We start from the raw sequence: 12,485 nt of genomic DNA on the forward strand, positions 1-12,485 counted from the left end.
TATAGACTGTGCCCCACCCCCATAACTGAATAATAATAATATGTATGTATCAGAAACCTTGAGGCTGATACAGCCCTTGTCGCAAACCATCAACAGCTCTAACTCAAAGAATCAAAGCCACAGTCTCCCCAGAGGTCCACAAGAGGTCCCTCCGCTGACCTGGCCTTTCCTTAATCACACCAATTTGCTCCTGCTGCAAGGCCTTTACTTGGACCATTTCTGCTCCCGGAGTACTTTGCCCCAGATTTTGAGAAATGACTGATGGGTTTAAGGTCCAATTAAAGACCACACTTGAGGTCACGTGTACTTGTCTACTGTGTTGTGCTGCATATATTAACTTCAGGGCTGTGAAGACATGTAAGTTGCCTAACAGCCGTCTATCCAGTCTGTGCTGGCTGCTGCTTACATCCTTGCTGATTTGTGGCTCTCATCTCTCTCTTCCCTACTCCAGTCCTTATTTTGCTGCTTCTGCTACTTGTTCGGAGGAGAAGGGTGGTCAAAGAGCCCTTACTGCCCCCAGAAGATGACACCCGGGACAATGTGTATTACTATGATGAAGAAGGAGGTGGAGAAGAAGATCAGGTGGGTGTTGAAAACCATGGCACAAAGCTTAATGGCAATCTCTTTATTTGGAGGAAGCAATGATTAGAAGAAGGCAGACATGTAAAATAGTTCCGCGTCACTTTGTGTATTTTTTTTAAAGACCTTACCCAAGAAAACAGATGTTGTCATTAACCAACATCATTAATAAACATTGTTAACATTTATTTTGTTCCTGCACTCAGATAGGTTCCATGTAATTCCTGCCTTCTTTGTCCCGGAAAAGTACACTTAAAGCCTTTGCCTCTGTCACATGTTTTAATGTTCCATTGGTCAAAGCAAGTCAAAGGATAAAGCCCCACATAAATAGATTTCTGTTCTTTTCACAGAGGATATGGTGGGAAAGGAGTGAATATTTGTTGAATAATAATCTAATAATCATATCCTTTGAAAAGTTCTTAAAACAATCTCCATCTCTTCCCACAAGTGTTCCTCACAAGGCTTTTATGTTATATCTCCTTCCAGTGCTTTTTTGGAGATTCATAGGTTGAGAACTACCATTTCAGGAAAAAAAACAAACAAACAAACTGCTATTTCAGATTACATTGGTACATGGTTGTAGATATCATACAGCTGACACTTAAGGCCTCATCCAGTACTATAATATGTAAACCATATATGACCCTGTGTTTATGACTGTTTCTATTTTACTCTTTACCCTGTTTTTACTTTTTCTCTAAAGGACTTTGACTTGAGCCAGTTACATAGGGGCCTGGATGCTCGGCCTGAAGTGACTCGAAATGACGTGGCACCAACCCTCATGAGTGTGCCCCAGTACCGACCCCGCCCTGCCAATCCTGATGAAATTGGAAACTTTATTGATGAAGTAAGTAAGCAAGCACAGTCAAAAGTCAAGGCACAACAAGCTTATCTGTAAATTTGGAGAGAAGCAATTGCGTCAAAAGTGAGAAAAAGTCTTTAGGTTCTTTCCTTTACCATGTTTTCATCTTGTATGATCCCTGAGCTACCTCCTCTTCCCCACCTATTTTTTTTTTTTTTAATTTGTGCCTCATCTAAATTTCAGAACTAAAAGCACTTTGAATTAGTCTTTGGGAATTTGCAAAGTCTATACTGAAAAACTGAGACTTGTTTGAAAAGATTTAATAGAATTAGGAAGGAAAAAGAGATTCAAAGTAGATTCAGTTTGGTTTCACTAATGGGTCTCTTTCCCTGCATTGCACTGGGATGTAATATTAAATGTGTAATTGCAAGGCTACTTGAGGGCCACAAAAATAGCTTCCATTCTGTATATGTCAGAAATGCATTCAGCTATAAATACCAGAAGCTTAAATAGATACGATACCTTGTGCAAATAGAAGACTGAGGTAAGTAGTCTAGGCTGGAGCATCAGCTTTTTCCATCTTTCTGCTGCATGATCTAAGCATGTAGATCCTTGTTCTCATGCTTGTTGCCTCCTGATCACAAGATGGCTGCCACGCTTCCAGGCCTTGGGCCTGTTTTCCATTCAAGAAGTAGGAAGAGTGGAGCAGAGGACCAAAATCTTTCTAGCAAACTGTTAGGCAAGAAAGAAATTCATCCTTTAGGTTATTGGTCAGGACTTTTAATTAGCTTCAGGTAGGATGAGGAAGAAATGGTGGGATTAAGCAAAGAACCAGGGAAAATAATAGTCCAGTGGGATCTGTTTCCTTAAACTATGTTACCTGATTACTTACTCAGTCACTGGAATGATTTTCAGGGCTGGTCTGATGGTCCACTGGCCTTCAGTGAGACTTCATGGCTTTTAGCTTTCTAGGGGAGTTGTCATCACCAGGGACTCTAAAAGCACAGCTGTGTTGGACAGGACCAAGCCAGATCCATTCTAGCACTGGGTCTTAGAGAAAATTGAGAACAGGAAGGGCCAGTTTAAACCATCCCTTTAGATACATCTGGATCAGGTCTTTTCCTCCATTTATGTTTATTTGTGCTTGTAGCTGTTTCTTAATTACAAAAGTAAAATGTTTGCTATTTTAAAAATATAAATTATGAAAATATATATAAAGAAAAGAATGTAAATCCTATGGACAGAGAATCTCATGAACAGAGGAACCCAGTGGGTCACAAAGAGTCGGACACAACTGAAGCGACTTAGCACGCACACAAGACTATCCTGGAATGACTGTTTTTAGTCTGTCCATTTGGATTGGCTGGTGCTCATCTCCCCTGCCTACATATAACTTACCACTTTTAACATTCTACTACAGACTTTTTCCTTTCATTAGAAATATATAATGACCATCTTCTTTTCCAGTCTGTATTAAGTTTACTTTGTTGGTGTTTCTGCAGGATGGTTGCATTGTTGTGTGTTGTGTGCATTTTGCTTTATTCACCAAGAGAAGGTATTTTGCTTAAGATGACAGGTGTGCAATTCCTCTCAATAAAAGATCCTATTGTCTTCCTTCTGTAGAACCTGAAGGCAGCTGATAGTGACCCCACTGCCCCACCCTATGACTCTCTGCTGGTGTTTGATTATGAAGGAAGTGGTTCCGAAGCTGCTACTCTGAGCTCCCTGAACTCCTCAGAGTCAGACCAAGACCAGGACTATGACTACCTGAATGAATGGGGCAATCGCTTCAAGAAGCTGGCGGACATGTATGGAGGTGGCGAGGATGACTAAGGGACTCAAGACTGATGGGAAGAGAGATGGGTCCCTACACTCGTGTGATGGAAAATGCGGGAAACATACTCCTGGTTGTTTGCCAGCTCCCTTCACTTGGGATACGTTTCTGGAGAAGAGACTGATCAGTGATAGCATAGTCCTGATTTCCACTTCATAGATCTAATCTGTGTACTAGAACGATTTAGACTTATTCCTTGAATAATCTTTTTCCTTTCATCATTGTTGACATGGTGATGATGTCCAAAAGACTCCTAAATTTTAATACTTCAAAAGAATAGTTTCAGTCTCAGAAGTTTCTGCTAGGAACTTACAGATTTCCTTAAGGGCGTTGTCTCATTTTTTAAAAGGAAGGGGAGGGGTCAATTTCCCTACTGTGTGTGTGTATATATATATATATGTAAATTGTGTGCTTTTGTTCCTCCCGTCACTGCACTGATGTCCTGTGTTCTGAGATCCACTCTTACTCCTTCTGAATTTTATTACATTTCTCTGATGCAGACATTATTGGGCCCTTTTAGGGAAAGAGGATTATGTCTTAGGCTGGCCATGTACTGTGTGGGTATTGTGTACTCTTAAGACCTTAACAGCTTAACGGTTTTTCATTTTTATCTTCTGAGTATGTAACTTGTAATGGGCATCTATCCAGTTAACTTGTTCTGAGTAAGGGTGTTGGTCATGTGAATGTCATTACAAGGTACTTTGATTCTAAATAGGGAGGCTGGGCCAGAAAAGGTGGTGAGTTTCAGGTGCCACTGAACTTTTTTTTTTTGACCGCACTGCAAGACATGGGGAATCTTAGTTCCCTGACTAAGGATTAGACCTGCGTCCCTTAACAGGGGAATTGAGGATTCTTAACCACTGGACCACCAGGGAAGTCCCACTACTAGACTTCTAATGTTTATTTATCGCTAAAACAAAAGAGTGATATATTCCAGGACTTAGAATAGTGCCTCAAGTGCTGTAGCCAAAGACAGAAGCTGGCAAGAGGGCACAGCAGAGGGCAAATGTGAAAAATGGGCTTCGAGATGGCAGGGGCAATTGCCACTAAGCCTGGCAATTGAGCCAGCTGAGGCTGAAGACAGTTGAGGTGGCTCTACCTCCACCCCCTGGAAATTCTGAACTAGAGGAATCTCAACATGTGTTTCTTGCCAGGATCCTTGGACCCAAAGCACAGAATCCCCAAGCCTGCTTTTGTTGATATTTATAGAGAATGCTAGCTGGTCTGGACACATTTGCCCCAAATTTCAGCTATGAAACTTGAGAATATTTTTCAAATCCAATTTGTTTTTCCTTTGCAGAGGAAGAAAACACTTGCTGAAAGGGTGTTAGCAAAGGAAGGTGAGGGTAGGAAGTACATTAATTTGGATCTTCTTTTAGTTGAAATGCATCTTTTAAGAAACTTTTGACAACCATAGACAAGAATTTTATCTAAATTACTTCCCTACCTATCAACTGTTTTTAGAAGAAAAGGAACATCTCTCAACCACTTCTTAGAATTGTCTTGATTTTTCAGCAATTTAAACTCTAATGTAGTTCTACGTAGAGAATGTCACTATAGTTTTGAGTGTAATATGCGTGTGGGTGCCGATAATTTTGTATTTTCTTTGGGAGTGGAAAAGGAAAGCAATTCAAGCTGCAAAAATTATTCTTATTTGTTTTTTATAAATTTTATTAAAGAATTTTGTTACACCATTGTCAAACTTCTTTTATTTGATTGCAAAATTCCAGGTCAGACAAATGGTAGGTAAGCTCATTCAAAACATGGAGAGAGAAGCTTCATATTAAAATGTCGATTCCTGAACTTCGTGTCATTCTGTTGGGACTGAATAGGGGGAAGGGGAAACTGTGTTTCTAAGGTCAATTTATTTGAAGGATATCCATCCATGCCGTGTGTGATGTGGCATGTGGTGAAACCAATAAAATCTCTTTGTCAGGGGGAAGCTACTGTGGGTTGCACGGAGGGATAGAAAGAAGCAAGGCTGGGGCTTCCCTGGCAGTCCAGTGGCTAACACTCTGTGCTGCTAATGCAGGAGGCTTGAGTTTCATCCCTGGTCAGGAAACTAGATCCCACATGCTGCAACTAAAGATTCCATCTGCCACAACTAAGACCTGGTGCAGCCAAATAAATATTTTTTGAAAAATGTAGTTTCTAATTTAAAGATGTTTTAGTAGGTTTTATTTAAGGAAGAGATGAAGATCCAGGTGCCATTTATTAAGCATCCCTTCTGTGGCAGACATAGCTAAATACTTGAGGACAAACAGTATCACTTTGATTCCCCAAGATAGCCTCGTGAAAATGATTCTGTTACCTTTGAGAGTAGGAAATGGCTGATGGCATAGGGCTGGAGTCCAGAGAAATGGGAGTGACTAGGAAGGGGCCTGACTCACTGAGGAGAGAATTAAACGAACCATTTCTTCCCCCAGTGGCATGGTCTTGCATATGGAACACATCCCATTTCCTAAGGCTTTCAGCAGCTAAGTACTGAAGAGCAGTCATCAGTCATGACGTCAGGCTAACTTAAGGGATCTCAAAGAGAAGCAGGACAGCCTCTTGGGAGCAGTCTCACAGAGAGGGTGTTAGAGCCAGGTGTTGGAGCCGGTTGTGACCATGGTAGGCGAGGTTACTGACTTTCAATGAAAGGAGAGGCAGGCATGCTAGTCTTGCCCTCAGAAACATTGTCCTGGATTTGCAGCCTGCCATTCCTTGGTGGCTCAGATGGTAAAGTGTCTGCCTGCAATGTGGGAGACCTGGGTCGCAAAGAGTCGGACACGACTGACGGACTTCACTTTCACATTCTTTCAGACAACATGAATTTTGAATGTCCCACCGAGATTCCTGTAAGTGAAAAGCTGTTACTGATGATATATCTCCAACCCATTCTGTTTTACATATTAACACAATTTTGATGTGGCACGATTTTAACAAACACTGAATTTTCCAGGAATGTCTGTGAATACAGCAAAGATAGAGCTTTTATTGGGAGCTGTACTTAGTTCCTTTAAGAAATCGTATCATCAAGAACAATATTTGCAGCTATTTGCAGTCGGTGTGTGTGTTTAGTAGTTGTTTTTAAATATCACTGAAGTGAAGTGAAGTCGCTCAGTCGTGTCCGACTCTTTGCAACCCCATGGACTGTAGCCCACCAGGCTCCTCTGCTGCTGCTGCTGCTAAGTCGCTTCAGTCCTGTCTGACTCTGTGCGACTCCATAGACGGCAGCCCGCCGTCCCTGGGATTCTCTAGGCAAGAACACTGGAGTGGGTTGCCATTTCCTTCTCCAATGCATGAAAGTGAAAAGTGAAAGTGAAGTCGCTCAGTCGTGTCCGACTCTTAGAGATCCCATGCACTGCAGCCTACCAGGCTCCTCCGTCCATGGGATTTTCCAGGCAAGAGTGCTGGAATGGGTTGCCATTTCCTTCTCCAGGGGATCTTCCCGACCCAGGGATTGAACCTGGGTCTCCCGCTTTGTAGTCAGACGCTTTACCGTCTGAGCTACAAGGGAAGCACGAATATCATTAGTGAAGAAATTAAACAATTGAATCTTATTTTACATACCGAACTTCATTATAAGAAGGTGCGGCATCTGATTACTTCACTATTTCAGTGTTTTGGTGACCAAATGTTTTCATACTGAGTAAAATTCATATTTTTTATAAACTACTTCTCATCCTTTATACAGAAGTTAATCACGTTGAGTTTCTCAAATCGTGCACATTGACGGTTTGTGTTAGCTATTTTTACATCCCCTACCCCAGGGAAATTCAGGTGGCGAGAGAAAAACACTTTTTCCCAAAGGGGGCGTTCCCAGCCGAGTCGATCCCGCCCCTAGTGCGTCCGCCACACGCCACCAGGCAGCGGCGCCGTTCCGCTGAGGCGCATGCGCAGGTCCCCAGTGGAGCTTTGCGCTTCAGTCATGGCGGCGGTCAGTCAGGCTGCTTCCAGCAGGGTTCTGGAAAAGTGTGGTCTGGAGCAGATTTTGGAGGCGTTGAAGCTGCTGCTGAGCCCGGGAGGTGAGAGGACGGAATTCGGCGCCGGGCTGCACTGGGGCCTTTGGGCAGGGTCTGTCCAGCGTCATTTTACCCTTGAGGAAACCGAGGTTCAAGGAGGGATGGGAACCGCTGAATATTTATACTAGCCGAAGTATCTCGAGCTGTTACCTTGGGCCAGGCACTGTGTTAAGCACCGTGGGTACGTGTTTTCATCCGTCCTCACTGCAGCTCTGCGAGGACTGCAACCACAGCCTCAGAGAGTCTCCCAGAGCTGCCTCGGAGAGGTCCCAGTTTCTTGAGAGCGCAGGGTCTGATGTGGACACTGGACATTTGTACAGAGTGCCAAGGAGTCCAGAGGAAGGAAGCAGTGACGTTTGAGCTGCGTTTTGGGGAGAGTATTTAGGGATTTACAGTCTGTGGTAGGGATTTACAGTCACTTTTAATCTTTCCCAGTTTAGAATCAGAAGGGACCCTGGGAGTGGTGTAGCCTGGCACTCTCCTTTTACTCCTGAGGATACCCCCGGCTCATCAAAGAATAAGTAACCTGACCAAGATCAGATGGTCAGATATGAGGTAGAACACGAACTTAGAACCAAGGTCTACCGAACCCTCTTGTCAGACCAAGGCAGATTATTCAGTATGGAGCCTCTGATGTTATCTGGAGCTTTGGGGAAGATAACACATGAAATAGGGCCCTACCTCAATGAAATAGGGCCCTACTTTAAATTAGAGTGTACAATTTGGAGGAAGGGGTTTGTAGGGTGAGGAAGGTAAGGTACGTGAAGGTTATGTTCCCAGTCTCACATTTTGAGATTTCCCCACCTCCACCCCAAACTTTGAAAAGTCAGGAAACAGTAAGTAGTATATCATACTAGGGGCAAGTGAAAGCTAGTGGGGGGAATTCCCTGCCAGTCCAGTGGTTAGGACTCCCTGGTTTCACTGCGGAGGGCCTGAGTCGGTCCCTGTTGGGGGAACTAAGATCCCACAAGCCGAGAAGGATGAGCAAAAAGGAAAAAAAAAAAAAAAAAAGTAATTGAGTGCCTGCTAAGTGTCAGCCCCTATAGTGTGCTGTTTAAGTATGGATCTTTTTATCCTCACAGCAATTCCATGATATAGGTATTACTTGTATTCCATTTTACAGATGAAGGCTCAGGTACATTGGAAATCGCCTAATGCCAGTCTCCTAAGTGGTAGAGTTAGGATTTAAATTTCACATGCCTTCAACTGTAGTATGGAACTGTATATACTACTTTGCCACAGTGAAGAATTAAACTGGAAAATACATTTTTAACTTGTTAGTGGAGTGGTTGCTTGTCTAGCAACTGCAACTATCTAGAACATTACTGAGAACAGGGATTCAATAAGTTAAATAGTCTGGAAGTAGTCATCTGTTGCAAAGCACATACACTTTGTATTTGGAAGACCCTAACTCTCAGAGTATGTGGTGGAGTTACTACATGTATTCATTTAGCTTAAGAAAAAACAAGCATTATTATTTGAAAAAGAATAATTAGGTAAAATGATATTATTTTCACAGATAGGTTATATTGTGTGAATCTTTCTGCTGTTTTCTTTTATCATGTCAGCTGCTGAAGGAATTACAAAAATTCCTTTGAGTAATAAGTATTCATATGTTCCTGATGGACAGAGGGTTTTGAGACAAGATGAAAGTATTTGCTAAAAGTACCTCCAGCTAGTTCAACTTCTTTTGGTCTTTCAATTGACTCCTTTTAGGTAATATTTACTGAGAGTCAACTGTATGTAGTATTCTGTCCTCAGTGATTTTGGAGATAGAAATATTATTTAACAACTTGTGCTCTCAAGTATCTTGTTTGGGGAGACGGTACTCCAAATATATTGTACTCAGTCGCTCAGTTGTGTCCAATTCTTTGTGGCCCTTTGGACTGTAGCCTGCCAGGCTCCTCTGTCAGTGGTATTTCCAAGGCAAGAATGGTGGAGTGGGTTGCCATTTCCTCCTCTAGGACATCTTCCCGACCCAGGGATCGAACCAGGGTCTCCTGTGTCTCCTGCACTGCAGGAGACAATTTTTTTTTTTACTGCTGAGCCCATGAGGAAGCCTCACTCCACATACAGGCCGATATATTCAACATAGCAGATAATATTAATACTAGTGGTGAATGGAGGGAACAGGTAGCAGTTGGTTAGTTAGTAAAGGAGTTATCTGAGGAAGGAGCTGTGGAAGGATACAAGAGGAAGGAGAATTCAGTCTAGATGGAAATTGAATAGACAGAAAGGAAGGAAGATACCAAGTCTTTCCCTTTTGAGCTATTAAAAGGTCTACAGCATTACATATTTTCTCTTCACCTGCCTTCCATTTCTGTTCTCAGTTGTGGGGCAAGTAAGAGTAATAGCTCCACTTCCCTTATTAGGAAGTGTGTTAAGCAGAATTGGAAAGGGGTTGTCAGTTTTAGTGAAGTTTTGCTTGAGGTCATCTCAGCAGTTGGTCAGTCGCTAAGTTGTGTCTGACTCTTTGTGATGCCATGAACTGCAGCATGCCAGGCTTCTCTGTCCTTCACTACCTCCTGGAATTTGCTCAAACTCATGTCCATTGAGTTGGTAATGCCATCCAACTATCTCATCCTCTGTTCCCCACTTCTCGCCCTTGGTCTTTCCCAGCATTTTAGCAGTAGTTTTCCTAAAAAAAAAAAAAAAAAAAAAAAAAACAAACTTGCCAGACTAAATATATGTTCATTGAACTCAGTCATTAGAATTGAATTATGTGGTGGCTGGGGGGCTTTGGCCACCTCATGCGAAGAGTTGACTCATTGGAAAAGACTCTGATGCTGGGAGGGATTGGGGGCAGGAGGAGAAAGGGATGACAGAGGATGAGATGGCTGGATGGCATCACTGACTCGATGGACGTGAGTCTGAGGGAACTCGGGGAGTTGGTGATGGACAGGGAGGCCTGGCGTGCTGTGATTCATGGGGTCACAAAGAGTCGGACACGACTGAGCGACTGAACTGAACTGAACTGAACTGGGGGGCTGTAAATTGTGGTGATTTGTATATGATGAAGCTGTATCACATATATGTGTTTGGCTGCACCAGGCCTTAGTTGTGTCATGCAGAATCTTTGATCTTTCTTGCGGCATGTGGTATCTAATTTCCTGACCACGGGTCAAACCTGGGCCCCCTGCATTAGGAGTGCAGCATCTTAGCCACTGGACCACCAGTAAAGTCCCTTATTTTCCAGTTTGAATTTACTAAAAAGTACCACACAAATTATGAAGTCTGCTTTTAAATGTCACAAAGCGTAGACTTTTAAATTGGTGGTGGGAAGAATAAATAACTTTGTTTATGAGGGCAGCATTTCCCAAAGCATGATGGGGATGGTTGTAGGCAGTATGTAGAGAAACATTTTGAGGCTGAAAAGCTTCAAATAGTGATCAAGAGCTTGGATTCTGGAACTGGGTTGCCAGAGTTGAACATGCTCTCTGGCAAATGCCTTAACCTTAGTCTTCTTATCTGGAAATAAGGATGTTAATATAATACTCTACACCTCACAGAGGAGAAGGCAATGGCAACCCACTCCAGTATTCTTGCCTGGAGAGTCCCATGGACAGCAGAGCCTGGCAAGCTACAGTCCATGGGGTCGCAAAGAGTCAGACACGACTGAGCAACTAACACACACACACATACACATACACACACACACCTCACAGAGTTGGTGGAAGGATTGAATTAAATACATATCCCTTAGGATAGTATATTAACTATTACTAATTTAAGTTTAAAAAGATTAACTTGAAGAAATAAATGAATAAAGCAAATAACAATACAGCTGGTGCTCAAAATAAATGGCCAAAAAGTTGTGGAAGCACTATATGACTGTAGTTCGAAAAACTTTGTTTTAAGGCTACAGATCTCAAATTTTTTGGTTTCAGTACTCCTACACTCTTAAAAAGTGTTGAGGACTTAAAAGAGCTTTTATGTGGTTTATGTATATCAATATTTACTGCATTACAAATTAAGAGTTTAAGAGAACTCTTAAATTTATTTAAATGCAACAGTAACAAACCTGTTACATGTTAACATAAAAAAATATATTTTACCGAAATAACAGTTGGAAGAGTAACATTGTTTTACTTTTGAATGGCATTGTTTTATTACACTTTTGTAAATCTTAAGTGTCTGACTTATTAGAAGGGAGCTGGGTTTTCATATTTGCTTCTGTGTTCAATCTGTCATGACAGGTTTTTTTTATTGAAACAGATGGATATCTAGACTCACACATCTATATATGTAAGTGGAAAGGGAGGAAATTTCCATCATCTTTTCAGATAACTGTGTATTCCTCTTTAAAACTCAACAAGAGGTAATTTCTTAAAAGGTTGATTTTAATATAGAATATGAACTCATATTAATGAATTTTCATATTTGGTACACTCAAGAAAGAATGAGAACATAAAAGGCACTGTCTTAGTATTAATATGAAAATAGTTTTGACCTTGCTGACTTTCTGAGAGAATCTTGGGGAGGCCCTCAGAACCTGAGACCCTGTACCACACTTTTGAGAACTGCTGCTCTCAGAGAATGCTGTGTTTATTTTCAAGTAGCTTTTATTTTTTATTTATTTATTTATTTTTATTCTAAGTCACTTCCGTCGTGTCCGATTCCGTGTGACCCCATAGACGGCAGCCCCCCAGGCTCCGCCGTCCCTGGGATTCTCCAGGCAAGAATACTGGAGTGGGTTGCCATTTCCTTCTCCTCAAGTAGCTTTTATTTTTATCACCAGAAGAGGGCAGAGGAGACCACTTTAAAAGGGGCTCTTGAGAAAAAAGGGCTAGCAGCTTTTGTTAATCACTTTATTTGTGTCCCATGTTTAAGTTCCAAGATCTTATAAAGTCACAGGAAGTTACTTAGAGATTGTTTATTGATCTTAATCATTAGTGGCAACAAGCTATGAAAGCACTCATTTCCTCTTTAGGTGTATATTACTCAAAGGCAACAGATATTCATGCCAGTGAGTCGAAACACTTGCCCTGATCAGTCTTAGAGAAGTCCTGAAAAATCTTACTCTTCTGATTCTCACTATTTTAGTGATTCTCACTAAATTGATTAACATTTTTAAATGTTATTGTTCCTTTTTCTTTTCATAGAAGTAGTTAATATTACTTATAAAACTTTAAAAAAAAGAGAAGCTAAAAGAAGAAAATTAAAATGACCTTAATCCCACAATCCAGAAATTACATTTTGGAGATATATGTATGTATTATTTGTTTATTTGTATAATATATATGTATTATTTGTTTACAAAAAT

The 12,485-nt window shown here is 41.4% G+C and overlaps 2 protein-coding genes across 10 annotated transcripts in view; both read left to right on the forward strand.

The window, feature by feature from the left end:
- LOC147353474 (cadherin-1) overlaps window positions 1-4,911 on the forward strand; it is a 72,638-nt gene extending 67,727 nt beyond the window's left edge. The window contains exons 14-16 of the mRNA XM_086351462.1: window positions 452-582; window positions 1,283-1,426; window positions 3,005-4,911. Coding sequence (XP_086207588.1) covers window positions 452-582; window positions 1,283-1,426; window positions 3,005-3,214 — 485 coding nt within the window. The 3' untranslated portion in view covers window positions 3,215-4,911. The remainder of the gene's footprint in view (window positions 1-451; window positions 583-1,282; window positions 1,427-3,004) is intronic.
- A 2,152-nt stretch (window positions 4,912-7,063) lies between these two features.
- TANGO6 (transport and golgi organization 6 homolog) overlaps window positions 7,064-12,485 on the forward strand; it is a 184,559-nt gene continuing 179,137 nt past the window's right edge. For 6 of the 9 annotated variants that reach the window (XM_086351439.1, XM_086351441.1, XM_086351442.1 and 3 more), the window contains exon 1: window positions 7,064-7,225. In XM_086351439.1, the coding sequence (XP_086207565.1) occupies window positions 7,093-7,225 (133 nt within the window). In that variant the 5' untranslated portion in view covers window positions 7,064-7,092. The remainder of the gene's footprint in view (window positions 7,226-12,485) is intronic. The other 3 variants (XM_086351440.1, XM_086351444.1, XM_086351448.1) reach the window with 2 other exon arrangements.

Source organism: Bos grunniens, chromosome 18 (assembly GCF_055505025.1).
Source record: "Bos grunniens cultivar Pamir isolate PY7600 chromosome 18, Bosgru_T2T1.0, whole genome shotgun sequence".
Classification (NCBI taxonomy): Eukaryota; Metazoa; Chordata; class Mammalia; order Artiodactyla; family Bovidae; genus Bos; species Bos grunniens.